This window comes from Phodopus roborovskii, unplaced genomic scaffold, assembly GCF_943737965.1.
Source record: "Phodopus roborovskii unplaced genomic scaffold, PHOROB, whole genome shotgun sequence".
Lineage (NCBI taxonomy): Eukaryota > Metazoa > Chordata > Mammalia > Rodentia > Cricetidae > Phodopus > Phodopus roborovskii.
This window is the reverse complement of record NW_026125391.1, coordinates 13,102,403-13,127,741: the sequence shown is the minus strand read 5'-3', so window position 1 is coordinate 13,127,741 and position 25,339 is coordinate 13,102,403. Positions and strand designations below refer to the sequence as shown.

At 36.3% G+C, this 25,339-nt stretch overlaps 1 protein-coding gene across 1 annotated transcript in view; it reads right to left on the bottom strand.

Annotated features, from left to right (window-relative positions):
• Positions 1-25,339, bottom strand: part of Hdac9 (histone deacetylase 9) — a 757,858-nt gene that overhangs the window by 379,374 nt on the left and 353,145 nt on the right. The window contains exon 3 of the mRNA XM_051175100.1: positions 2,754-2,995. Within this exon, the coding sequence (XP_051031057.1) occupies positions 2,754-2,995 (242 nt within the window). The remainder of the gene's footprint in view (positions 1-2,753; positions 2,996-25,339) is intronic.

The window sequence follows — 25,339 nt, the reverse complement described above, 5'->3', positions numbered from 1 at the left end:
CATATACATAATTCATAAGAAATTTAGATTTTTTAGCTTTGAATAATACTAACTAAAGCATAATTTATCCTTTTGAATATTAAGTATCTAAAACCTGTGTTTTATAGCAAATAATGAAACAAAACTTAAAAGCTCTGTGGAATATTATCAGGGCCTTCGTGTTTCTTTGGAGCAACAAAAGGTGACATTTTATGTTCAGTATGACAGCCTTGCTCAACCTAAAGCATATGGAGAGGAGTATTTCTGTTTATTCTCCATATTACATCTTAAAATCTTTATGCTTTGTATTTTATATACCAACCACTTAATGAACGTTTTCCAATCTATCACTGTTACTTAGGAATCCATAGTTATGTTTAAATTCTGTTTTAATGTCAATTCTGTATTTCTATTAAGACTGATCAAATTGATTCAATACTTTATCCAAAGTACCAATGCAACTGAACTATAACTCCTTCTAGGAATGAAAAAAGCACATATATTCATTATCATAGTCACAACTTACAACAAAGATAATAGGAATGGGCTCTGCCTAAAAATTGTTTTAAAAAATCACATGTTTATGTCCAACCATTTTAGCCTGAGTGGGCCATAGTAATTGAGGAGCTTTGGGGACAGACTAAAGAGCTCCTACACTCTAGTCACATTCTATGTGGTTTTGAGATGTTATACCATTTCTTTCTACCTCACCTGACTAGGCAGAAACTGGGAGACTAGAACAGAAGGCAAAAATTGATAATTACTTATGAGAAGAACCTGGGTTCAAAACCAAATATCCTTAAATCATGGGGTACTGTCTTCCTCATGAAAATAAATCTAAATGAATGTTAAAAGCACTAACATTTATATCTGCCTAGAACACAGTAACAAAGCAACATTAAAAAAGAAAGTTAAGGAAGTATATAACTTCCTAATCTTAAAGGGAAGATGTAAACACATTTTCAGTGTCTCACAAAATAGTGCTACAGTTCCCTTTTAGCCATCTCATGACATTTACTCTTTCAAGTGCCTCTTTTCCAACCCTTTCCAGATGTCAATCAACCTGACATATCATTTTGGTCTGTGCCACAGAAGCAATTACCCACTTGCTACTCTTAGGTTCTGAGTGGTCAAATGATAAATTACTCACAATTGACTTTAGCAGTAACAATGGCACCAAACATTAATGAAAACAAGAAATTTAAAACCAAACGATGCGAGTGGCTTATCAGCATGGCTTGATACTCAGGGAAAACGACTCAAACACAAAAGAAAATGAACCATATAGTTATTCAGCTCTTGAAGCAAGGTGATGAATGTAAATCTTACTCCCTCCTCATTGCCCTGTTAACATGCCTGAGAGGAGTGAGGAGTGCAATCTAGACATCAATGCTTCTATTACTGTTCCAAAGGTCACACTGAAATAACACTTTGGCATTTATTCAAAAATAAATGAACAAACTAAGTGAAGGTGACTGACTCACATTTAAAATACAGCCTTGAGAAAACGATTTCATTTGGAAAACACACCAAAAAATCCTTCATTCTTATTTTTAAGGTTTTTTTTATAGAGCAATAATATGAATGTGTTTAGTAAATGTCACTAGTAAAGGAAAGAGATTATATTTTATATTAGGCATTGAAGGGCATTTTATGCAAATAATATATCTTGTAGAACAAGAAAAATGGGGAAGAAAATGGTACTTCCATCTTCTTAGATACTAATTTAGTGTTATAACTTAGTTATCTGTATTAATACCACATTCATGTGCTATACTTGATATGCAAGAGATAGCATACCCAGAATACAGTCAAGATTATTACCTTTAAGTCTTATTTGAAGGAGTTGATTATAAAATAAAATTTTATTGTAAATATTTTATGCTTTAGTTTTAAATTCAAATTGTTTACTTTATTGAATCAAAACTTCCTCGTGTTCCTTACAATTTTAAAACATTAACCAATTTTGCAGCCCATGTTATTTTCAAATTTTAGGTCTTCCCCTCTCCATTCCTGAATTTTGAGATTAGAGCCATATGCCACCACCTGTGAAAGATCCCTGTTGTTAAATGCCTTTGCCAATTATTAAAACAAACAAACAAAAAACAATGTGACTGTGATATTCTTTCAGTGAATATACTGAAAAAGAAAAGAGTAATTTGGCACATATACACTCATCCACATGCCAGTAAAAATTCTGAACTATTATATTTCCCCTGACACAATAGTCTATAAAAACATTGAAATATTTACCCAAATTTGTCATAGAAAAATCCCTTCAACTTTTCATTCTATGCCATATAGTATCTTTTCTATAAGGAAGAACTTGTATTAACCTAGATTGAGAACCAAACAAACAACAGAAGAGGGCTGTTTCTATTCACAAGATGATTTTACCCTTCCCGATAAATGGTGCACACTGATTCTTTAGCAGCATAATCTTGGCCCTTCCAGGCTCATGTTCTTGGTGGCGACTACATGGGAAAAGGAACACACAGCAGAGATTGTACATGTGAATGGAAAGTTCCTGTCACTCCCAGTGGTCTGTGAGGCAAAAGGGAAAAGTGGCAGAGCTCTTCCAACAACAAAGCCAAGTGCTTACCAGGTACTTACCCAAGTTTCCAACTAGTCCAGTCACAATTTCCCTCAAGCCACACATCCATTCCTTAATCACAGTGAATGTCCCCATCAGTGCTCCCAGTGGTTGGTCTCACGCCCACATTGTTTGCAGATGCCCTGATTGAGAAGGTCAGAGACAAAGACACATTTGCTACCTTGATGTGCTCCTGAAGTTGTGCCTGATGCTGCCGGGTCAGGTTCTCATGCTGCTTCTGAAACTCTGCTATCAGGAGCTGCTTCTGGATTTGCTGCTGCTGTTGGATAAGAAGCAGCTCTTGCTGCAGTTGTTTCTCGCGGACCACAGGATCCACCACGGGCATCATCACCCTCAGGTCTGTCCTCAGGTCTAAAGGTGAGATGGGCTCCAGGCCCATCGGAACCTCAGATTTCACATCCACTGGAGACACAGAAGAGAAGACAGAGAATTGGGGATGAGGTTTGGAAATCAGCACGCTGACTTGTGAGGAAGCTAAGAACAAAGAACATGACATTTTCTCCAGCACGTGTAAGCACATGCATAAAGGAATGTGCACAATCACAACTTGATAGTGATGGTACCTGTGTTTTGTATGTAATTTTTAGTAAAGGGTCCTTGGGTTAATTATCCATCATTAATATGTATACTACTCTGAATTTTTCTAGTGGTATTGAAACTCATTCATAAACTTTATTAGACTGGACCACTTAACAATTTAAGCCACCGAAGACCAAAGCAATGCAAGATAAAAGAAAGATGTCAAACAAAAAGGGAACTTCTGTCATAACTCAATTCGTGGACTTATAAAAAGTTTTGTAATCAGGGGCAGAAGAGACGTCTACCTTAAATTAAGCGTGAAGTGCAATACATCTGCAGCACCATCAGACCTAGGAAAGAAATGGGGAAAACCTACATCCAAATTCAGATAATGGTGATTTAACCATAACAACAGGCCAGGTCCACACATGAAGGAGTGAGAGCCATCAAGAGTTTAAGTACTGCTTTTTAAAATAGTAATCATTTAAATCATGGAAACCGCATTCTTAAACAAGAGAGGAAGAAGCATGAGGGAACTTCAAGAAAATATTTAATCAAACCACCAAAGGAGAAAAGATCTGATGACCCAACTATATCTATGGAAACAATATTTAAATTTATAAAAGTTGAATTCGGATGTGTGTGTGTAGCACTATTTGAGTAGAAAAGCATGCTGCCCACAAAAGAAAGTTTGAAGCAGGAAAACCACAGGCCGAGAAGCTCTCCAGATGGAGGCGGTTTATGGCTAATGTCTCCTCTAGTTGGTCAGTGCCCATGCCACACTGGTGGGTAAACATTCTGAGGAATACATCTACACTGAGGAGTCAGGGAAGTTTATAGCTACTTGAAACAGGTCAAGTTAAAAACAATGGGTCTTTTGAAAGCTGAGGCTCTACCCCTTTAAAATTAGGGAACCACTGCTCAGCTCTAACACCCAGCATAGACAGAAATAGCCAGAAATTTTAATTGCAAAAATATTTAAAACACTTTAACTTTCTGAGAAGCCTAGGAAAATGGTTCAGTAAGTCAACCATGACAAGCAAGCTGCCAGTTTCAACTACTATTCTAAAACCCTAAGCTTGTTACAATTCCCTTACTTGCACAAGCCTGAGAATGCCATCACCTCTGCCATACCTCAGCCCATCACCACTAAAGCATAGATGATTATAGGAATAATAATTAAAGGCTCACATGAAGGCAGTCACTCAGAGTATGTGTGGCACAGCACACCATTCAGGTAAAAGTTTTGGTTTTGTCTTTTCTATTATATAAAAACAGAAATTTTCTGTGACATTAAAATAATTCTCTAATAATAACTGCCCAGCAGATCAAAAGCATACAAGTAATTCTTTAAAAAAAAATGGCGATTTCTATAAATACTAGAACATAAAAACAATTAAGCAACTAAAAGCACCTTCACTGGTAAATAATACAAACCACTAATAAAATGAAACATCACTATGTAGTTACTAAGAATCACATATATGCAGTGTATATATCAGCATGCATATGTGTCTGTCTGCAAAACACCCCATTTCATAAGGTAAGAACATGACTGAATTATTTATTGAAAGTGGTACTTCCAATTAGTAAACAACTGCCAAAAATCAATCTACAATTTGAACCATGAGGTATTAAAGATTTCTATCGATTGATTCAGGTTTGCCACCTCTAGAAATAAATCAAACAAACACAATCCTAATGGAGAAAAAAAAACTTCAATGCCATATTGTTATTTGGAGATTATTTTATTATTAGCCTCATAATCACCAACTAGGAGGAACACCTAAATAAATTATGTCATATCCATTTGGTTAAAAATGTAGGTATTGGCTGGGGAGAGAGGTCAGTTGATAAACTGTTGCTTTACAAGCATGAGGACACTGATTCAATCCCAAGAACCTACATTTAAATATAGTTGAGGATGGTTTGCATGCCTATAATCCTAGTATTGGGGAGGTGGACCCTTGAGGCTTACTGACCAGCCAGCCAAGACTACTTGGTGAGTTCCAGGCCAGTGGTAGACACTGCAGTAACTGAGGAATAATATTCAAGTTTGTCTTCTGGCCTTCACAAATACTTGCATACACATGCACATGCCATCCCAGACATAAGCATGCAACCCATATGCTCTAAAACATGAATCCCTACATATAAAAATATTAAAATTCTTAAAAATCAGTAATTAATTAGTATTTTTATACTACAATAATCAATTGCATAAGCCTTTACGGAGCCCCTTAAAATATTCTAAATGTTGAACCTCAGGACTTGAGAGGAAAAGAAGGACAAAAAAAAAACAGCCATAATTACACATGCACATGCACACACAGAGAGAGAGAGTGAGAGACAATGAGAGAGTGAGAGAGAGAGAGAGAGGCTTATACTAGCCAAATTTCTGATGCAAGCGGTAATAAGGAGGACAGGTGACCACAGTGCTTTGGGTGAGAATCTGAATGACTCTCCTTGTCTTCTGCTTCCATATTTCTTAAAATTAGTAGAAATACTCATCACTTCTACGTGTTCCACATCTATGTGAGTTTGCAGATCCAAGATGGGAAAATATGAAGTTTGTATTCTATGAAGATTTATAATATATTTTCAGGGCTTAAAGGAAAGCTCCCAGTTATCCTGTTTAGAGACTCCAAGGCCTCACAAGTAAATACTTATGAGGGCCAATCACGTTGTACTGCACAGATGTATGTGTCAGCTCATTCATGTAGACTGGTACACATCTCGCTTTGCTAACATTGGCTAATTTTCAATGTGTAGATCAGAAGTTTGCACTATCAGTGCCACATGTAACAACTTAATGATGATGGGAAAATGATTTAATAATAAGCTGTGGATGGACAGACAATGACTTCTTATGACATTACCCTTGTTCAAACAAACAAATTGTGACAAGTTTGAAAACAAGATGGTTGAGTAGGTCTCTTAGCTTTAATGGGAAGTGCAGAACTTCTAGTCAAGATTTTGCAGTGATGTGAGAGTTGGAACTTTAATTTAGAATTTTCATGAATCCAGCCTAAAGCAATGCTGTTGACACTACTTCATTTTCATCTTAACAGGCCAAACTGTATTCTTCAGTGTTTTTTCATAGAAATCTTAATAAGCAAAAGTCAGAATCTTACCCTATAAACACAAAATATAAAATAATTCAAAAGACCCTTGAGATTTCTTTATTGTTCATAAACTATAAAGTCAAACTCTTGAACTTACTCAAACAAACAAACAAACAAACAAGAAAAAAGATAAGGAATAAAATCCCACAGTGCTCTGAAACAGTCATAGCAAATCTCAAAGGGGAATTTGACTTCTTAACCTGCTATCCCAACAGAAATGATTGTGTCTAACTGCCTGCCTTTGTTCAGAGACTAATCACTAAATTGTGAAAAATCACCCTCAACTTACAAAAACTGCCCTTGATTATAAATAATTGCCCAAGACTGAGAAAAAGCGGCAGGCAAGATCCCAGTCTTTCATCCAATTTATTCAGCAGTGATCCACATTCCATTTGTCTAGACTAAATATAGCAGCGTTTAGACAAGAAATCAATAGTGCTTGCAGAGAGGAGAGCAGAGGCATGAATATTTCATCCTTCATGAAGAGGAGTGGCAACCAGCAGAGTCACAGCTCTCGCTGGGTCATCTTTGGCCCAGTGGAATCATCCCAGCTACTTGGACAACAACTCATCTTCTTAACTCACACTTGGATCACTGCCCTTCCTGTTTTCACCAGCCATTGCATTGTGGGTGACAAAGATGCTTTTTATTCCAAAAGGAATGTGTGTTTTTCTGACACCTTTGCTGACAGTCTAAGGAGTTTCCCAGTAACAATAATAGAAATACAAGTGACAGTTACCTTCGTACACAGAATGTGAAAAAAGGGCACTGTGGACAGCTACCGTATTGTAAGCAGAAATAATCAGCTTTACAAGGACAATGTAACCATTGTTTTTAATTAGTAGATAAATAGAATCACCTCTGTTTATATTGTTTGTCTGTTTGGGAACACAAACCATTCTTCAAAGATTATTCAGAAGTGGTTGGCTGTGATGCAGTTAGAAGGGGGACGATGACAACAAATATTAATAATGACATTAGTTATCAATATATTGTAGTTTCTCTTCCCCAACAAAATGTTCAACCCAGAACACAAGTGAGACAAGGCCATGATAAAACTAGATTTATTTGGACATTTTTTTTTTGAGATTAATGCAATGAGCTCAGTGGTTAAGAGCATAAGCTATTCATCTGGAAGATCCTGGTTCAATTTCAAGCACCTACATAATGTCTAACAACCACCCGTAGCTCCAATTGAATGGATCTGACACACTCTTCTGGCCTCCACAGGTACTGCATTTATGTGATCCACAGATATACATTCAGACAAATATCTATGTAAAGTGATATAAACAAATATTTAAAATAAATACATTCAAAAATATATACATATTAGATTTTTCAAGTGCTCATGTGGAATATTTTTACACATATATTATCTGCTCTTAATTATCAGCTTATAAAAACCTATTTATGCTGTGTTCATAGACTTGTTTCTCTGATAGTTTCTATTCTGTTAATCCACAGATGCATATTTTTCAAAATAATTTTCAGTTTCTAAAGTATTCATAAGTGAAATAACTCCCAATTAAAAACCAAAAAACATCCTAGATTGTGTGTTTGTGTGTATGCATGTATGCATGTGTGTGTGTGTCTTAATAAGTACAGTTGTTTAAACAAAATATATATGTATATATGTTTAGTTTAATTAAACTTCCAGGAAAATATATTTTTATTAATACCTGTGCCAAGGCACAGCTGATTCTGAGCGTTAAAGCCCAACAACTATAAATCTTACTTTGTTTGTTGTGAGGTTGTTAGTTAAGGAAGAGTGAATATAAACACTCTTCCTGTGTTTTAAAGCAGGACTCTGGTTGTGACTTTACCAATGGCTCCACAGAAAAATCCACCCATTGTAGAATCTTTCAAGTGAATAATCTTATAAATGGAAACATTTGATGATAGAATTTTGTTCATGTACACTGTGGCTGAAGACATAGTTTAAAACCTTGGTTTCACACACAAAATACTAGCATAGACATTCACACTCTCTGTTTGGGTCAATGAGCAACTTAATTTTTATATTCCTAATACTACAGAAATCAGAGCCATGTCCAGCAGTATCAATTAATATCCATAATTACAGAAGTTCAAACAGGACATAGTATGAACAACACTGGCCAGAACCAGTATTCAATTAGGTTCCTCATGCTACAGAATGGTTGCCCATAAATTACTAGCAAGTGAACATATAAAATGAAACATCTAAATTTGAGAACAAAGAAATGTTGTTTTGATCATGTATGCCCCTTCCCCTGTTCCTCCTGTAATCATAGAGACCTGTGAGAGTGTGGACATGCTTCCTGTCACATGGGAAAGACAACCAGATCTTCTCTTCACAACAGTAACACCATCCCATCAAGTAAGTAGGCAATATCACTAGCTGTAGTTGTGGGAAAGATTTGTGGATCCCTGCTTCATTAGCATAAATAGGGTTATCTAAAAGACAGCCCAGAGTGATAGCTTGTGTAGACATTTTCACTCATTAATCTTCATGCTTGTCTCTTGATTGCAGGTTTCAGTCTCTGCATGGCGGACTGTCTCTATTAAAACATATTTAACCATGTTGTCTGTGAAATTCTGGTCAGTACTTAGAACTGTGACAATCCTACCTAATCAGGGATGGCTGAGATTATCATCTGTCTGCATTATAATGCTTTGTATTATTGTTTCTGCACTTTTTGGTTAAATCAAAATTGGTAAGGAGTAACTTACAAAAATGGGATCCAACACCAATTAGAGGTCATTTGGTTGAAAAATCACTGTGTACTGAACTCTGTACTTATGCACACAATTCTACTTACCTTTCTGCACAAACATTAAAGGTAATGGTGACTGCATAAAAGATGCCCCATGAGTCAAGAACTATTGTCTTTATCCTAAATAGTCATTTCATAGATAAGATATCAGCTCTACCCTGAAGAATCTTGGAAATTTTTTTCTGGTACAGACCTGCCTTTGGAGGGTTCTAGGAATCTAGTTTCACCATTTCTCTTCTCCCCATACATGTTGATTATCTTACAAATAGGCTTTATCTTTCAGCTTATTTTTCTCCTGGCAATGAATCTGGCCTTGGAGCCCTGGTTTAGGGCCATGTTGTAATGTGATGAACATGAACTACATTCCTGACTACAGGACAGAGCCTCCAAACTATCTACAGAGCATAACTACTGAGGAGGAGGTCAGAGAACAAGAATCTGGGCTTTTTCTTGATGGTAAATGGCCAAGAATGCACAAAAGAGAAGCTCATCCTTGGGACTCAGCAGTTTCATTCCATAAGTTTTCAGGAAAGAAAGATGAAAACTCAGCCAAAAATGGCTGCTCAGTGTCGCTGGCTGGAAAGGTGGTTCTACTGTCCAGGAAAAATAAGGAAAAAAGGTCACTACTTTGTGCACTTCAGATGTCACCATCTGGATCTTCCAGCTTCAGTGTTCCAAAGGTTCTTAGCTGCCAGAAGCCACTTCTTACAAGTAGGAGTGGGCTTGTTCCTCCAAAGCTTTTTAGTGAGTAGGCTTTTATTGTCTTTCAATAAATCAATGTGCCTATGAGTGGATGGTTCTTAAAAACACTTCCTGTCCAACAAAATTCATCACGGCCAGCTTTCATGCCTCCTCTCTAGATTTACCTCACACTACCACTTCCAGAAGCTGGGCCACAGATCCTAACAGGGCTTTAAACTGCTTCTTAGCCTGACATCCTCTTTCCTTATCGGCTTAGTTTGGCAAACTTTCTTTTGGAGTATACTCCAGGCTCCTGCTAAATGCAAAGGCAAGAAAAATAAGTATGATGTGACCTCACCCCACCAGCCCATTGCCAGACCTCACAATGAGGTTCACATGACATGGGGTTGGACAGAACAGGGCAGGGTGGTTATGTTCTGCAAACAGGATGAAGCATAGATGGGCACACAACTGCAGAAAATGTAGTGAGCTATTCTAGCATAAGGGGTAAAAAAGACTAAATTAAGTTCCCCTTGTCCTCTTCTGTGGATATTAACATCTGATGCCTTAGAGAAGAAAGAAACAGAGCAAAATTTGGTGTGCATGGTGGGAGTGGAAAGCCTGGGGTAACAGACTAGAAGAGAAGGGTCTCCCTCCACAATGTCACACCCCCATTTGTTCTTCCAGTCTCTGTCATACTAATGAATTAAAGCTCTGGGGGAATAATAAGGGTGATAAACACAGGTAGGATTCTGGGCTTGGGTAAATAAGGGAAACTACTGAAGTCTTTTGCTTTCTTCCATCCCATGAAAATTAGTTCAAATCGCCTTGATGTTTTCCTTCTCTCCACCTGGGGAGTAAATAAGGTTTACATGCCCTTTCCTCTTTTCTTCCTTCTATTCTGTTGGATGGACCTCACCACAGGTCTTGGCTGAGGGCTGTTGGCATGTAGTGTTTAGTTGTGGTGCCTTTTCTCAGGATGGCACAACAGTCCTTCAGTTCTCTTTGTTTGTTTGAAGTTCATTCCCCTTTGGTTTTTCTCTGAAAGACCCTCCCACGTGATCTCTTTTACTTGTTTCTTTCTATGTAGATAGATTCCTAATGTTACCTTTAATGGCAGCAGGTTTCACCTCACTGTTCTGCCCTCAACCCCTCTGTACCCATTCTCTCAACACTGCACTCTGAAAAAACAATACCCACAATTTCTCTCTTGTTGGCTAACCATATTTAATCGCGGAAATAAGCTACTTTCCCCATCACCAGTGTCTGTGTCATTGGAGAATCCCTGTGGAGCTTTGGTTGTCAACTAAGGTACAAAGAGAGCTCTGAGTACATGCTTGGGATGGATGGATGGATGGATGGATGGATGGATGGATGGATGGATGGATGAGAAGATGAAATGCACAAGAGAACTGTGTAAATAAAAACATGTGCATAGCTGTACGACTATGGTCACTAATGACAACACACCCTGGGAAAATCTTAAAGTAACAATTTATGGGGCTTTTGATAATTCGAGTTCCAGATTATATCGTCTTTGCTTAAATTATTGGTAAGTGAATAAAATCAATTATCTGACAAAACCAAACAAATATTCACACACAATCTCAAAAGGTTTCAAAGTGTCACTGTGCATTTTCTAGATTCTTAAAATGTGTGACAGTCATCAACTGAGGTAGCAGAACACATAGAAAAACTATACCTTACCTGTTTATACAGTTTGTCTCTATAGAGTTATCAAGTATAGGTTATAGGTTATATCCTGAATTACCTAACAGTCATGCATAACCCAAGAAGCATAGTATAAACTGAGAATTTATTTTCATTTCCACATTGAAAGAATATATATATATATATATATATATATATATATATATCTTAAAATTATCCAATAAAAATTCTTCAAAAGTTTTACATGTCTCTCCCTTAGAATCTTTAGACTCAGAGGTAATTTTGTATGGAAAATTAAATGAATAGTTGGAATGCCCCTAATACCAAATAATTTAAGCAAATAGTAATATCCTTACTTTGACAGCCATCCTGCCCAAATTTTATTTCAGAAATGTAGATATCATTATCTTATTGTGTACTGTTAGCATTTATAATGATAAAGGATAAATAACTTATCAAACATTAAAAAGACAATTTTCATAAGAATCCTGTTAGTTCAGAGAGGTACAACCCTCAAAGTGATTTTGATCAAGTCATGAATGTCTTTAGTTTCTCGAAGAGTACTAATACATGGCATAAATGCAAAGAAAATAAATTTAAAAGGCAATCTTGGCTTTGATTTACTGTTCTCTTATTTCCCAGGGGTCTGGACAGGAAACAAAAATAACCACAAATGACTAAAATATCAGCAGCCCTTGAAATATCAACATTTAAGCTAAAGCAGGCAAACTTTTTAATCAAAGGCTTTGCTATTTTGATTTACTTAATTCAAACTCCCTCTCTGCAAATATGCTTTTGAATTAAGCAGTCATAACAAACCATAACACAAACATGAATTGCCAACTAATTTGTAGAGCTCACTTAATTCTGCCTATGCAAAAAAACATGGTTTTCAACTCAAAGGGAACGAGAGATAGTTTATTTCTAGTCAAACTTGAGTGCCCGTGGCCTAAGAACACAGATTGGGGTTACCCCAAGTTCCATGTTCTAATGAGGAAGGAGTTTAAGCCATGAATCAAGGCACTTTTAACATTCTTGGAATCACAAGAGAGTCAGTTACAGCAAGAGAGACGATTCTGCCCTTGGCCTCAGATGCTATCTGATGTCAATCTTAGCTTTTCGGTTGGTGGAATCTGGTGTTCTGCTAAGTTAATAAAGTTCCTAAGCTTTTTTTTTTAATCTATTAGCAGCAGGATGTCAGTTATGATACAGAGGCAGGCTACTTGGGGGTCTAAAGTTAGCATGGGATGAGATAATTAGCCTCTGCACCCACAACATACCAATTTCTCTATTGCAGACACACTTCTTTTTTAGGAGTTCTCATGGGCAGTTCTAAAGTTATGCTATGCTTGTTAGTCTCTTCCTAAGAATTGAGTAAAAGCTTCATTGAGCTCCTTGTATTATGGGGAAAAAATTAAGCCTGTTTATGTCACTTTTAAAGTAACAGGGACTAAGAAATGAATCTACAGCACTTTGTAATTTGTATAAAAATTTAATCTGATAGAAAGGTAGCAGCAAATGAAACTATTAATTTGAAAGAGTTATTTACTTAATTAAACTTAAATTTCTTCATCTGAAATTGGGAATAAGATGACTTCCAAAAAACAAAACTGTAACGAGATCAAACAAACTCCCCTTATTCTTATTCATGTCTTATTCATGTATCTGTGTTCCATGCAAGCTATATTTTCAGATATAGCATGACATTTACAAATGGCTAAGAAACATCTTTCCTATGGAAACCTAATGTTAGATGCATATGATACACTAGTAATGACAGAAGTTAGTGCATTATATGGCATAAAATTTAACTTAATAGATACTGGTTGAATAAATGTCTTGTAGGAAATACTGTCAATTTTATACTCTATGAACTGATTATACCTGCTTATTTCACAAACTCATTCAAAGTATATTTTCACCCTTGTATTAGAAAATCTCATTCTTATCCTGGGGAGACACTCTATTGGTAAAGTGTGTGCTGTACAAATATAAGTACCTGGATTCAATCACCAAGACCCAAATAACAAGTCTGGGTAGAATACTGTGTACTTGCATTCCCAGGACTGCAGATGTAGAGATGGTCATATCCCTGATGCTCAATGGCCAGACAGCTTAGCCTATTTGGCAAACATCAGAAGAGTTTCAAGACCTTGTCCCAAAACTACAAGGTAGACAGTGCCAAGGAGTAACGTGAAAGATGGCCCCTTTGCCTCTACATGTGCACACACATACATGAGCATGTAAATGCTCCACACCATTCTACCCATTCACACATACATACTGAAAATACACATCAGAAAATAGCATATATCTTAGAAGAATATAAATGGGTGCTATCTTCATAAATAAGACAAAACTTTGCTTACAAGAGACAATTGCTTAGAACTTCAAGAAAAAAAAATCCAGTATATTATCAAGGTTTCAACACCTAAATTTAAGACAACTATAATGTTTAAGACACACAGAAAAATGAACATAGAAGTCTATGGATTTCAACACCCTTCTTTTCAGATTTGATCCAGAAGGTTTTTCCTTGTCTCCACTGTACTCACTCATTCCTAGGGAATGGAAATAGGACTTCAAGCTCAATGTTTAGTAATGTCTGGTTATGATGCTCCTAACAAACAGGAACATTTCTTTACTCATCTGAATGTTTTATTCCAATAAAGCCTCATAACCAATTGCCTCATATAAAAACATCATGAGTGTAAATATTTTGAGGATACAAGAGGAGAAAAAAGTCCTATCCACTTATTTCAGCCCCCATCCTTCCTCTCTGGTTATCCAGGCACACAGGAATTGGACTGAACTCACTGCTCTGTGAGTATATTCTACATTTATTTTATTAAATTCAAACCAAAGATAATTCATGCTACTTCTCTTTTAAAATCATAAAAATTGTAATAATATAAGAACAATAATTATGGAATTTAAAAAATACTGAATACATTTATACTTTGTGCATGCAGTTTAGATAAAAAGAATGATAAAACCAAAACAGTCCTCCAGCATTGTGCGATTTCAAACTCAACCAAGCCAACTTGATTGGCAGATATAGTCATGTCATATGACTTTGGCTTGTAAACAGAAACACCACTGCCATTGTCAGGAAGCTCATTGGATATGACTTTTAAAAACACATTAGCCCTCAGGAGTATTGTATACTAATAAAACCTAGCTTCCCTAGGCTGGTTCCAAGTTTGTCTTTCTAAATATGGGCAAGGATGATGTAAACCATGTGATTCTGAGGAAGAATTGGCTTTCTTCTTTAAATTGTGGCATCCATCAAAGCTCTTACAATGTTCCATTCACAGCTTTGAGTGTGTTACAAAAGGAATGCTCATCTGTTCCGTGGGAAATCATGAAGCCATGCTTTGCTACAACATGTCTAACAGACTTAATGTGACAGTCCTTCACAGATAAGAAAATCATAAGCCACCAAGCAACATGGCCAGTGGCACAGGTACCAAGATGTAAAGCAGGAATTAACACAAGCTATCTGGTTCTGAAACCTTGCTCCTCACAATAGCATTCTGAGTCCTCTCCTACTCTCCAGAAAGCGTGCTCCTTTGCCTTCAGCCTTTGAGGTAAGCATTAATGTAGTGCCATGGAAAAGTTTTTTGTTAAAGTATTGCTTCTCTTTATTTTTAGAGGTGAAGAAAAGTATTTGCTTTTACCTGGCAGCATATTCCATAGGGAGTTGCATTCTTAAATATATCTCTGCATATTTTGACACATCTGTGTATTTTCAGGTAGACTTAACACATCTTTGTTGGCATGCATATTTTAATGTTCTTTTAAAGAAATAACTCTGTACTCAAGAATTCCAAATATAGGACTACACCTTTTATCTTAGCATTTGTAGAGCTAATGCTTTTCTATATTTTGTAGCATCTTACTAATTTCTCCTTAGAGTCAATGTCTTATCATCTCCAGCCTGATTCATTGGCTCATAGGTAAAGACTACCTCAGAATGACAACATCTTTGATACTCAATTAACCAAATCCCATTTGCACTAATTTGGAGGCAGAAGTATGGAATCCTAACTAACTGTAAGCAATGTTAATGAGGTTTGAGTGAATTGCTCATAAATTTTAGGGTTTTCTTTTTCACTGAAGAAAGTAGTAACAAAAAATTAATGAAGCATCTGTTTTTTGACAGTGTGAGAAAGGATTTGACATGGTAGTCTTTAGAGGCAGATTATTTCCTTATTCTAATATTTTTGCTTCTCTTCAACACTTCCTGTGTTCTATAAGAGAAAGAATTACTGGCCACAAAGAGACATAACTCAACAGATAAAGAGGAGGCTCTACCAAAACAAAAATGCCCAAAGCTGTCAAAAACTGATTTTTCAAATATATAAGGATAGATCTATTCATCAAGTAAAGATAACCATATTTGTCAGAAGAAACTGTAATAATACTTTATGTAGTTTCCCTTCCATTAAACTGTATAAAAGTTTCTATTTTGGTAGGTCTCATAGTATCTGTTTATAGAACTGCCAGAAGAGACTGCATCTGAACATTTCAACAAAGGCTCGGGATGACTGGTCTGAATTTGAAGTGGAAATGGAGCACCCACAGAGCTATATGCAATTATAGAAAGCACTAATGTGTAATAGAACTCGTAGGGCAAGAGTTGGTAAACCATGGTCCACAAGACAAATCCATTCTCCCAATTTCTTAAGCCTGTATCAGTAAGCCTAAACTACACTTTTATATGTGTTCTTGTGTTGGCAGGCACAATGTGTTTGTGAGGTGCATATGGGGGTCAGAGGTAAACCTCTGGTACTTTTTCTTAGGCCCAAACTACCTGGGGTTGTTTGTTTGCTTAAAAAATTACTTTTATTGTTTTATGTGTGTGTGTATTGAGTCTGCATGAATGCTTGTACCTGTTCCCTGGAGTGGCCAGAAAAGAGCATATGCTAATCTGAAGTTACAGAAAGTAGTAAGCCACTGGGTGGGTTCTAGGAACTAAACCCAGGTCCTTTGGAAGAGCATCTAGTACTCCTAACCTCTGAGCCTGAAACAGTCTGGGATCTGGGGCTAGCTGATTAGTCTGGGCTGGCTGACCAGAGGGCCTTTGGGGTCTGTTTGTTTTGATTCCTCCACTTCTGGAATTATAAGCATGTTTCATGATATCCCACATGGCTTCTGGGGTTAAATTCAGGCCTTCCTAAATGGGTGAAAAGATTTAGTGAGAGAGAGAGAGAGAGAGATAGACAGACAGACAGACACAGAGAGAGGCAGAGAAAGAGAGGGAGAGGCAGAGAGGTAGAGGCAGAGAAAGGGACAGAGAGAGAGGGAGAGAGAACAGTATCTATTTTCATAACATGAAAATTATGTAAAACACACATTTTGTTTGTAAATAAAATTTCATTGGAACATAGATAGTCACATTCATTTATGTCCAAAGTCAGAATGTTAGAGTCAGTATGATCTTCTAAAACTAAAATATATATCACCATCCTTGGCAGACAGAGCTTGAAAGTAATCCACAGCCAATTTATATTGGAACACTCTGGAATTCCCTTCAATTTTTTCATAATACCTATGTACTTGATTGGTTTAATGAAGAAAATTAAACATTACCAGAGTTTAGTTTTATCCTGAATGATACACAATTAGGAAGAAATATGCTAACAACAAAATCTATGTACAAGAAACTGGAAGACACTGGGAATTTTCACTGTTAGTCCATTAATTCTAAACTTTTTTTTTCTAGAATCCAGAACCACCAGCCCAAGGGTGGCACTGCTAACAATGAGCTAGATTCTCACAAATCAATCAATCAATTAATCAATCAATCAGTCAATCAATCAATCAATCAAGAAAATTCATCATAGGCTTGCCCATGGGACAATTTGGTGGTGGCAATTTCTCAATTGAGGTTCCATCTTTCAAACAAATTCAAGCCTGTGTCAGGTTGACAACTGGCCAGCATACCCTTGAACATACACAACAAAAAGAACAAAACAACTTACAGAAACCAATTTTTGTATGAATTTTACAAAGAATTATCAGAATACTAAACAATGTTGTACATATTGGGCACTTAAAGTTTTTTTTTCCTGGTGTATAGGTCAATTTAGTTTAGTATAAGTATTTTAGAGCACATTGGAGTTAAAAGGAAAAAAAAAACCCTTCACAAGTTGCTCAGTGATAAGGGGATGTCCTTCTGTGTATTAATTTTCTACAACCTCTACAATACAAGTAGGATGTCCCCAGGAGGACACTAAATAGCTTGAGAACTTTCTCTCAAGAAGGCATCAATTGGCCTTTCTATCAACCTTCTTACAAATTGCTTGCTAATTCCCAATATTTTGGCAATAGTTCCCTTAATTATTGGCTAATTCTCACTATTTTGTCCATGGATTGAGGGGGACCATGACAGGAAAAAAAACAGGGGAGTCTATAGTTTTAGTCCTGATCCTTTTTATTCTATGAGTCCTGGATTCCTCATGGATAAACAAAGAGCTGAAAGTGTGACTAGCAAGTCTCTCTCTAGTGCTAAGGCTATTTCTTTCCTACCCCCCACACTACACATATGTGTATTATACATATGTGTATTGCTTCATGATTTAAGTGTTGTTCCTAAATTATATCTTAAGAGAAGTGTTCACTGTTGTCTTCATGACTTCTGTGGGTAAAGCAAAACTCAGTTCTGTATTGGAAGTCAAGGAGTGGTCCTAGCCATGATAAAAGAACCTCACCAACCGTACTCAGATGATAGAGAATAATGCAATATTTAACGGCAAATTATGCAAGCCTGACTTGGCCTGAGATATAAAACTCAATTATAGTCAAAACAGTTTTATTTCTTGTTTGTGGTGTTTGGAAACTGCTCGTGAAACCTTCCGTTTTGAACAGCAAAACATTACTTTTCATTTCATTGTTGCAGTGAAAATATCTTATTCTGAAAGTATTAGTTCTCAGGAAAGTAAAACAGACAAAAATATCTAATTTTTTCTACTATATTATTTATTTAAAGAGAATAACTTTTAATTTGTTATACCATAGAATAATATCAGACACAGTTTGAGGAGAAAAACACTCATTACTCTGATCCCATTATATGTGATAGATCTTGGAGGGCAGATACATTACTTAATAAAGAAACACAGAATTACAAAGGTAGCACTGAAAAAAAATTGTTCACATCATAATTACGTAAATATTTCCTGTTTTTGATTAATTAGAAGATTCTATTTCTATCAAAGGCTGATACAAAGGTATAAAAACATCACCCATTTGTTCTTATTATTTCAGGTTCGCTGCTTCCAAATACACCTATGTTTGTTCTCAGATGTAGTGAGAATCCTGCTGTTTTCTACAGATAAGCCCCACACTGTACAAGGACAGCTACCGAGTCCTTTTCATTTACAGAATGGATGATCTCTCAATTGGATGCAAGACAAATTTTTCTCATCCCCACTGTTTTGGACATATGCTGGCCCAACTAACAATGGCAAACATGGCAAGCCAGTCCTGGTAAGATGCTGTTGAAGTCATTTTGCAAGCAAGAAAAGTTTGGATATTAAGACATTAAGAAAAAAAATTCTAGGATAATCTTCCTTTGAAAACATTTAGACTCCCAATTTTAAATTGTATGATAAACAAATCATTTTAAAAGATACATTTGTTAGGTCAATACCCGCATGTTTAAACATAGTTTAAAATGCTATGGGAACTTAGAAAAATGAAGCCTCAAAGATGAACTGATAATAATGTTCTGGAGGGAGACATTTCCTAATATTTCTAGAACAAAAATAGTACAAATTAAAAATGTAAGTACTGTTAGCATTTCAATATATTAGATTAATAAATTTTAGTACACACATGGTATTCCAAGTAGAAGGAACAGGAGTAGAGACAAAATGACTATAACAAGTATTTGATACAACAGGGCCAAGAGAGGCATTTCTTTAAGGTACAGTCATAAGGATAGCAAAGGGGAAAATTAAAAATAAAATCTGCTTTAAAATTCAATAATTTTAATTTAAAGAAGCATGTTACAGCAACAGTTAAACTTCTATTATAATAAAATCAGAAGATGAGTTAACTTTTTTTTTCTTAATGAAAAATAAACTTATATAAGAAAGAAATGACTTTCTGGGTCCTCACAAAGTTTTGAACTATAGAAATATGTACTATAAACTATTTTCAAATTTTTAAAAGCTTTGATCAGTATGTATAACAAAACTAATACCAAGGAAATAAGACATGACTTGTGTTATATAGAAAAATATCTTTTATACAAGGGTTTATCCGAAGATGTGTAACTTTCTGTCTATTTAAGTTAAAAAATATTGTGGGAAGTAATGAAGGGGTTATCAACTAACTTAAAAATATCTCCCATTCATAAATAAAATACTTTTTCTAAGACAAGAATATTCCTCAAATTAGGCTACAAACTCCATGTATTATTTATCCAGCTTTTTACCTACTGTTTCTTCAGAATTCACAGTTAATTTTAAAATTCATGTGGAGAAAAGTGGAAAGCAGAATCACTGAATAGCCTTAAATAGAAAAGCAATCCAGCAGACACACTGTCCCTGCTGTCAGGACTTCCTACCAAGTCACAACAGCTGAATCAAGGAAGGGCCAGAAGGCTGATGAACACATCAGTGGATAGTTCTTAGCAACAGAGAAAGCCTTTTGTATTTACAGACCACTGACTTCAGAAAGTAGTGTTAACAATTCAGTATAGACAGTGAAGTCAGATAAATCCATGCATTTAAAAAAAATGAACTCAAATGGACCATTTATCAAAATGTTCAGAACTGTAACTTTCAAGTTCAGGAATATAACACATGAGTATATTAACAAAATAAAAAACAAAGTGTCCATAGGAAAAAGGTGTACTTCACTATGTCATAATTAACACATGTTGCTGAATACAATACTAGCAGCCCACAGAATGAAAGACAATAATTTTAAGTCATGCATCTATCTTCAAATGCATGCAAATCAGACTCATACAACTCAACAACAGAATGCCAACAACCCAATTAAAAATAAGCAACAGATTTAAGAGGACATTTTTTCATATAAAAGCAATAAAGACTTGAAAAATGTTCAGCATTATTAGTCTTCAGGGAAACACACATTAAAAACTACAATGAAACACCAATATATATATCCATGAAATATAGGAAGCACATAATTTAACAAATGCTGTCAAGAACTTATTTCCAAATAAGTTCTTCCAAGGTATACATAAAAGAAACAAAACTAATCTATTTACCAAGAAAAAAATACACCTGATGTAATATATACTTACAGCTTACAAAATATAATTGTTTACATAACAAGCCAATAGTAGAATCATCTACACATCTGCCAACTGGTAAAGGGATAAATAAAAACATCAAATGCAAAGAAGAGATATTATTGATCACTAATAAAAATGAGCCAAGTATTTATTCTTGCTATAACGAAGACGAAACGTAGAAACAAGTGGATGAAACAAATCAATAAGTTCACATATCATGATTCCATTCCTTTAAATGTCAACACTAGGCAAATATGTAGGTATCCAAAAAGTGGTTTAGTGACTCTTTAGAGTTTAGGGAAGGAAAAATGATTAGTTGTTAATGAGTGTGATTTATTTTTTTGGGGGAGGAAAATTATTAAATAGTGGATTATGATAATGATTGGTCAATGATGTGTCCATATTAAAGAAAGTCAAACTATGTAATTCAAAATTTCATTTTTAAATTATATATATATATACATATACATGCACATGTACATGTACATATACATATATGCATAGTGTGGGTGCCCACGGAATCCAGAAGAGGTTGTAGGACCCCTCAGATCTGGGGTAGTAGGTGGTTGTGACTTGTATCATATGGGGGCTGGGCACTGAAATAAGGTCCTATACAAGAGCAGTGCCCACTCTTAATCCCTGAGAATCTCTAGTACTAAAGTACTTTGCCTTAATTACCAACTTCACTAAGTTTTATAACTACACTGAGATCTAGAAGTAACACAAGATTAATAGATTAAACAAAATAATTTTTCACCTTAAAACATACTTGTTGGAATCTAATAGACTGTATTTCCTATAGAAAATTTGAAACCTGACAATGGTAATAGCGTTCTCTTGTTGTTAAGGCACTTTTTCCCTTGAATGGCTACTGTTGCCAGCCCTGTAGAAGATCATTGTGGTTCTGTAAGAAGCACAATTACCCTCTACAAGCTAACAGCTCCTTTTCCTCAAGCAATGGGCCTTGCAAGCCAAAACTGAAATGTTTCACTTTCTTGCTCATTTTATCAGTACTTCAGATCTCCAGGAAGTCATGCTACACCATGGAATGGCAACAGTGATCTCTGGTGCTTTGGCTACTTCACCACTTTCCAAAGCCTAGAACAAACATGAGACCTACAATTTGTTCTGAGTACAAGATTTGTTGGGGTATAGGTGCAGAAATTGTGGGAGTAACCTGTGGCCAGCTAATGATAAGTCTAGTGTGAGACCCACGCTATGAGAAGAAGCTCACCCCTGGCACTGCCTGGAACACCAAGACCTAGAGGCAGGGAAGCCTAGAGAACTGCAATAGGACCAAACAAGACTGGAAATAATAAGGATGAGAATGAGAATGAGAATGAGAATGAGAATGAGAATGAGAATGAGAATGAGAATGAGAATGAGAATGAGAATGAGAATGAGAATGAGAATGAGAATGAGAATGAGAATGAGAATGAGAATGAGGAGAAGGAGGAGGAGGAGGAGGAGGAGGAGGAGGAGGAGGAGGAGGAGGAGGAGGAGAAGAAGAAGAAGAAGAAGAAGAAGAAGAAGAAGAAGAAGAAGCAGTAGAAGAAGTAGTCAATGAAATGGTTCCTAAGGTTACTCTGCTATACTAATAGATCATTGTCTAACCCAATTGTCATCAGAGAGGCTCATCTAGCAACTAATGGAAACAGATGCAGAGACCCACAGTCAAACATTAGGTGGAGCTCAGGAAATCGTGTGGAAGAGGAAGAGGAAAAATTCTAGGAGCCAAAGGGGTCTAGGACACCATATGAAAACTCACAGAACAAACCAAATAACCTGGGCTCACAAAGACTGAACTGAACAAGGGGCTTCATAGGCCCTCTGCAATTTTTCCTACAGTTGCATAGTTTGGGCTTCTTGTAGGACTCATAACAGTGGGATCATGGGTGGTGTGTGACTCTGTTGCCTGCTTTTGAGATCCATTCCTCCTACTGGGTTGTTTCACACAGCTTTGATAGAAGAGGAGGTGCTTGGTCTCACTGAAACTTGACATTCTATGGCTGGTTAATGTGCATGTGACGGCTGCCATTTTTTTTTTTTTTTTTTTTTTTTTTTTTTTTTTGAAGAGAAATGGAAGTGGAGGAGTAGAAGTGGGTTTGGGGAGCAACTAGGGTAAGAGGAGGGAGGAGAAACTATGGTCAGGGTGTAAAAACAAATAAATAAAGGGATGAGGTCTAAGGAAAATCTAATCCTGGAGTGTGACCCACAGCCCTATATTCACCCTCTTCCTCTCCTTGACCTCTTTATTCAACTTACTAAAGTGCCCTCCCTGACAATATGTGAGCTGAATGATGTGGTACCCACAATTCCCAAAACATCAAAGTATTTCACAGCCAAGCACCCCCATCCCCCCTTGCAATACAGACTACACCCTCAGAAAAGTGACTTAACATGTATATTTACTCATTCAACAAAGTCATAGAGTCTACTGTGTGTCAATCATTGCACTGAGTTTGGAAACACAGAGTATAAACATCCAACTGCATTACAGTGAAAAAGTGCTAGGTTGGAGAAACAAACAGAGCACTCTGGAATATTTCACAAGGTTGTGAAGGTGGCTGGCTGTACCTGGGAAAGCAAGCAGCTATCAGAAGGTACACAAAAAATGGGAAGCAGGGTGGCTAGTGCTGGCTATGTAAAGGGCACACGGGCTAATATTGTAATAGTATGAGGCTAAGAAATTAACATTAATGAGTGATTGTTCTATATGAAATACTGTTGAACTTTTGAGATGTATTTTTCTTATTTCTTATAACTCTTTGAGGTGTTTATGTATTTGCTAATTCTTAGTAAGGTGTGCTTATGTTTCATGTCCAGTAGCTCTACACTAATATGTAACATATATGTAAACCAGAAGTATAGGATGAATCTGAGATTTCAGTAAAGTTGATTTCTCTTTGGAAACTGATCTTATATTTATGAAGTGCAGCCAGGATTACTTCTACTAATGTGTGATTGTAAACGTAGACTTTAGAAAATGGTTGCAAGAGACATTGGGTAGATGACACTTATTTTGTAAATGTTATGGCTACAAAGTTGTTACTAGACAGTTGTTAAGCGGGTGTCAACCTCTTCTATATCTCAGACCAACTATGCAGAATATGGAAAATATAACTGAAAACAGTATGGAGACCTTGGGCTACACAATGCTCCTATAATATGAAAGGAATGAAAAGAAAGTAGCCAAGGGCTTGAAGAGAGGCCATAGAGGTTTTCCTGAGAGTTTCAGTATGTTCCATAATTCCCTTTTCCCTTTTAGTGTACTTTAAGATATGCTATCTCTCATCTTCAAATCAGTGAAAAGGGCTACAAAGTATAATTAGAGACACTGACATGTTTAGGCTGCATGAGAAATACAAAGGTTGTATAGGAAGGTCATAAAAGGATGGGAAAGGATGTTGTAGCTAAGATGATATCTAAAGTACATGTCATGGGACCATATTGGGGCCATCAGCCAAAGACAACAGGACAAGTAGCCTGGGACTATCTTAGAATTTGCCCATGTCGGACCTATAGCATGATAGGGAGACATCAGCAGAAACTATATACAAGTCTGCTAGCTAATAATAGCTAGATGAAGAAGAAGATAATATAGCCCCATAGAACAATAAATACATGAATATACAATGAGAGTACCCCACCAGACAAAAAACTAACTAATCATTGATCCAAAGCAGGGCAACATCTTGCCCCAGGAATGTGTTTCCCATATCTGTACTTGTTTCCCCAACTTTACCATTATAGGAACTTGATTCTGGTGGAGTGCAAGGACCAAACATGAAAATATAGCAAACAACTAGGGTAGCCATTGAAATCCACACAGCAGACCTCAGTCAGGAAGTGGTCCATGACATTTTACGTTGAATAAAGTATACTTGTTACACTGAGAATTACTGTCACAAAATCATCTAAAGCTAACGTGGCATGAAGATTTTTATCTCGTAATGTGTCAGACAAGACATGGGGCCCTCAGTGCATCCCCAGTGAATGGTCTGAATGTTCCTACAGTAATATTTTGAGTGAGTAGAGGTGAAAGAAATTAATGCTGTCTTGTTCATGACATCCTATGAAAATCTCATAGTTACTATAAACATTATAATAGTTATTATGAATAACAAAGTAGATAAAAAAGAAATAAAATGTGTGTCCCATTTCAGTGTGTAAGAATAAAATGAAAGAGTAACATGTAACACCAATACAGCCTCAGTTATGTGCGTACTGAGTATGTCATGTAGATTTAGGGAGAAAGTACTAAGATGATACCTGTTCTGTAACTGTGACTGTGACTGTGAGAGGACAATGGCAGCAAAACAGTCCCAGACCTTCATCCTGGTCACCATTTCCCCTTATTCTCTAAAGTTCTTTCCCAGCTTGTGAAAGCATTGGGAATAACTGGAAGTAAGCTATCAGAATAAAATCTGTGTTTGATTTCTAGATTGGAAAAACTGAATATTTTCTAAAGATTCTTTAAGTGAGACATTTAAAACATAAGAAGAATAGCTACACGTAATGATTCCTCTGAAATGATGGCTGACTACACGAAGCTCTCCAGGGACCCATTTTTAATGAAAAGAAATGCCTTTTGTATTTGAAGCCTGAAGCCTACCAAACACAAACATTCTTTAAACAGCTTTAAAAAATGTTATATCACTGGAACTTGTTTATTCTGGTCTCATATATTGTTAAAAAGTTATAAATGCTGGAT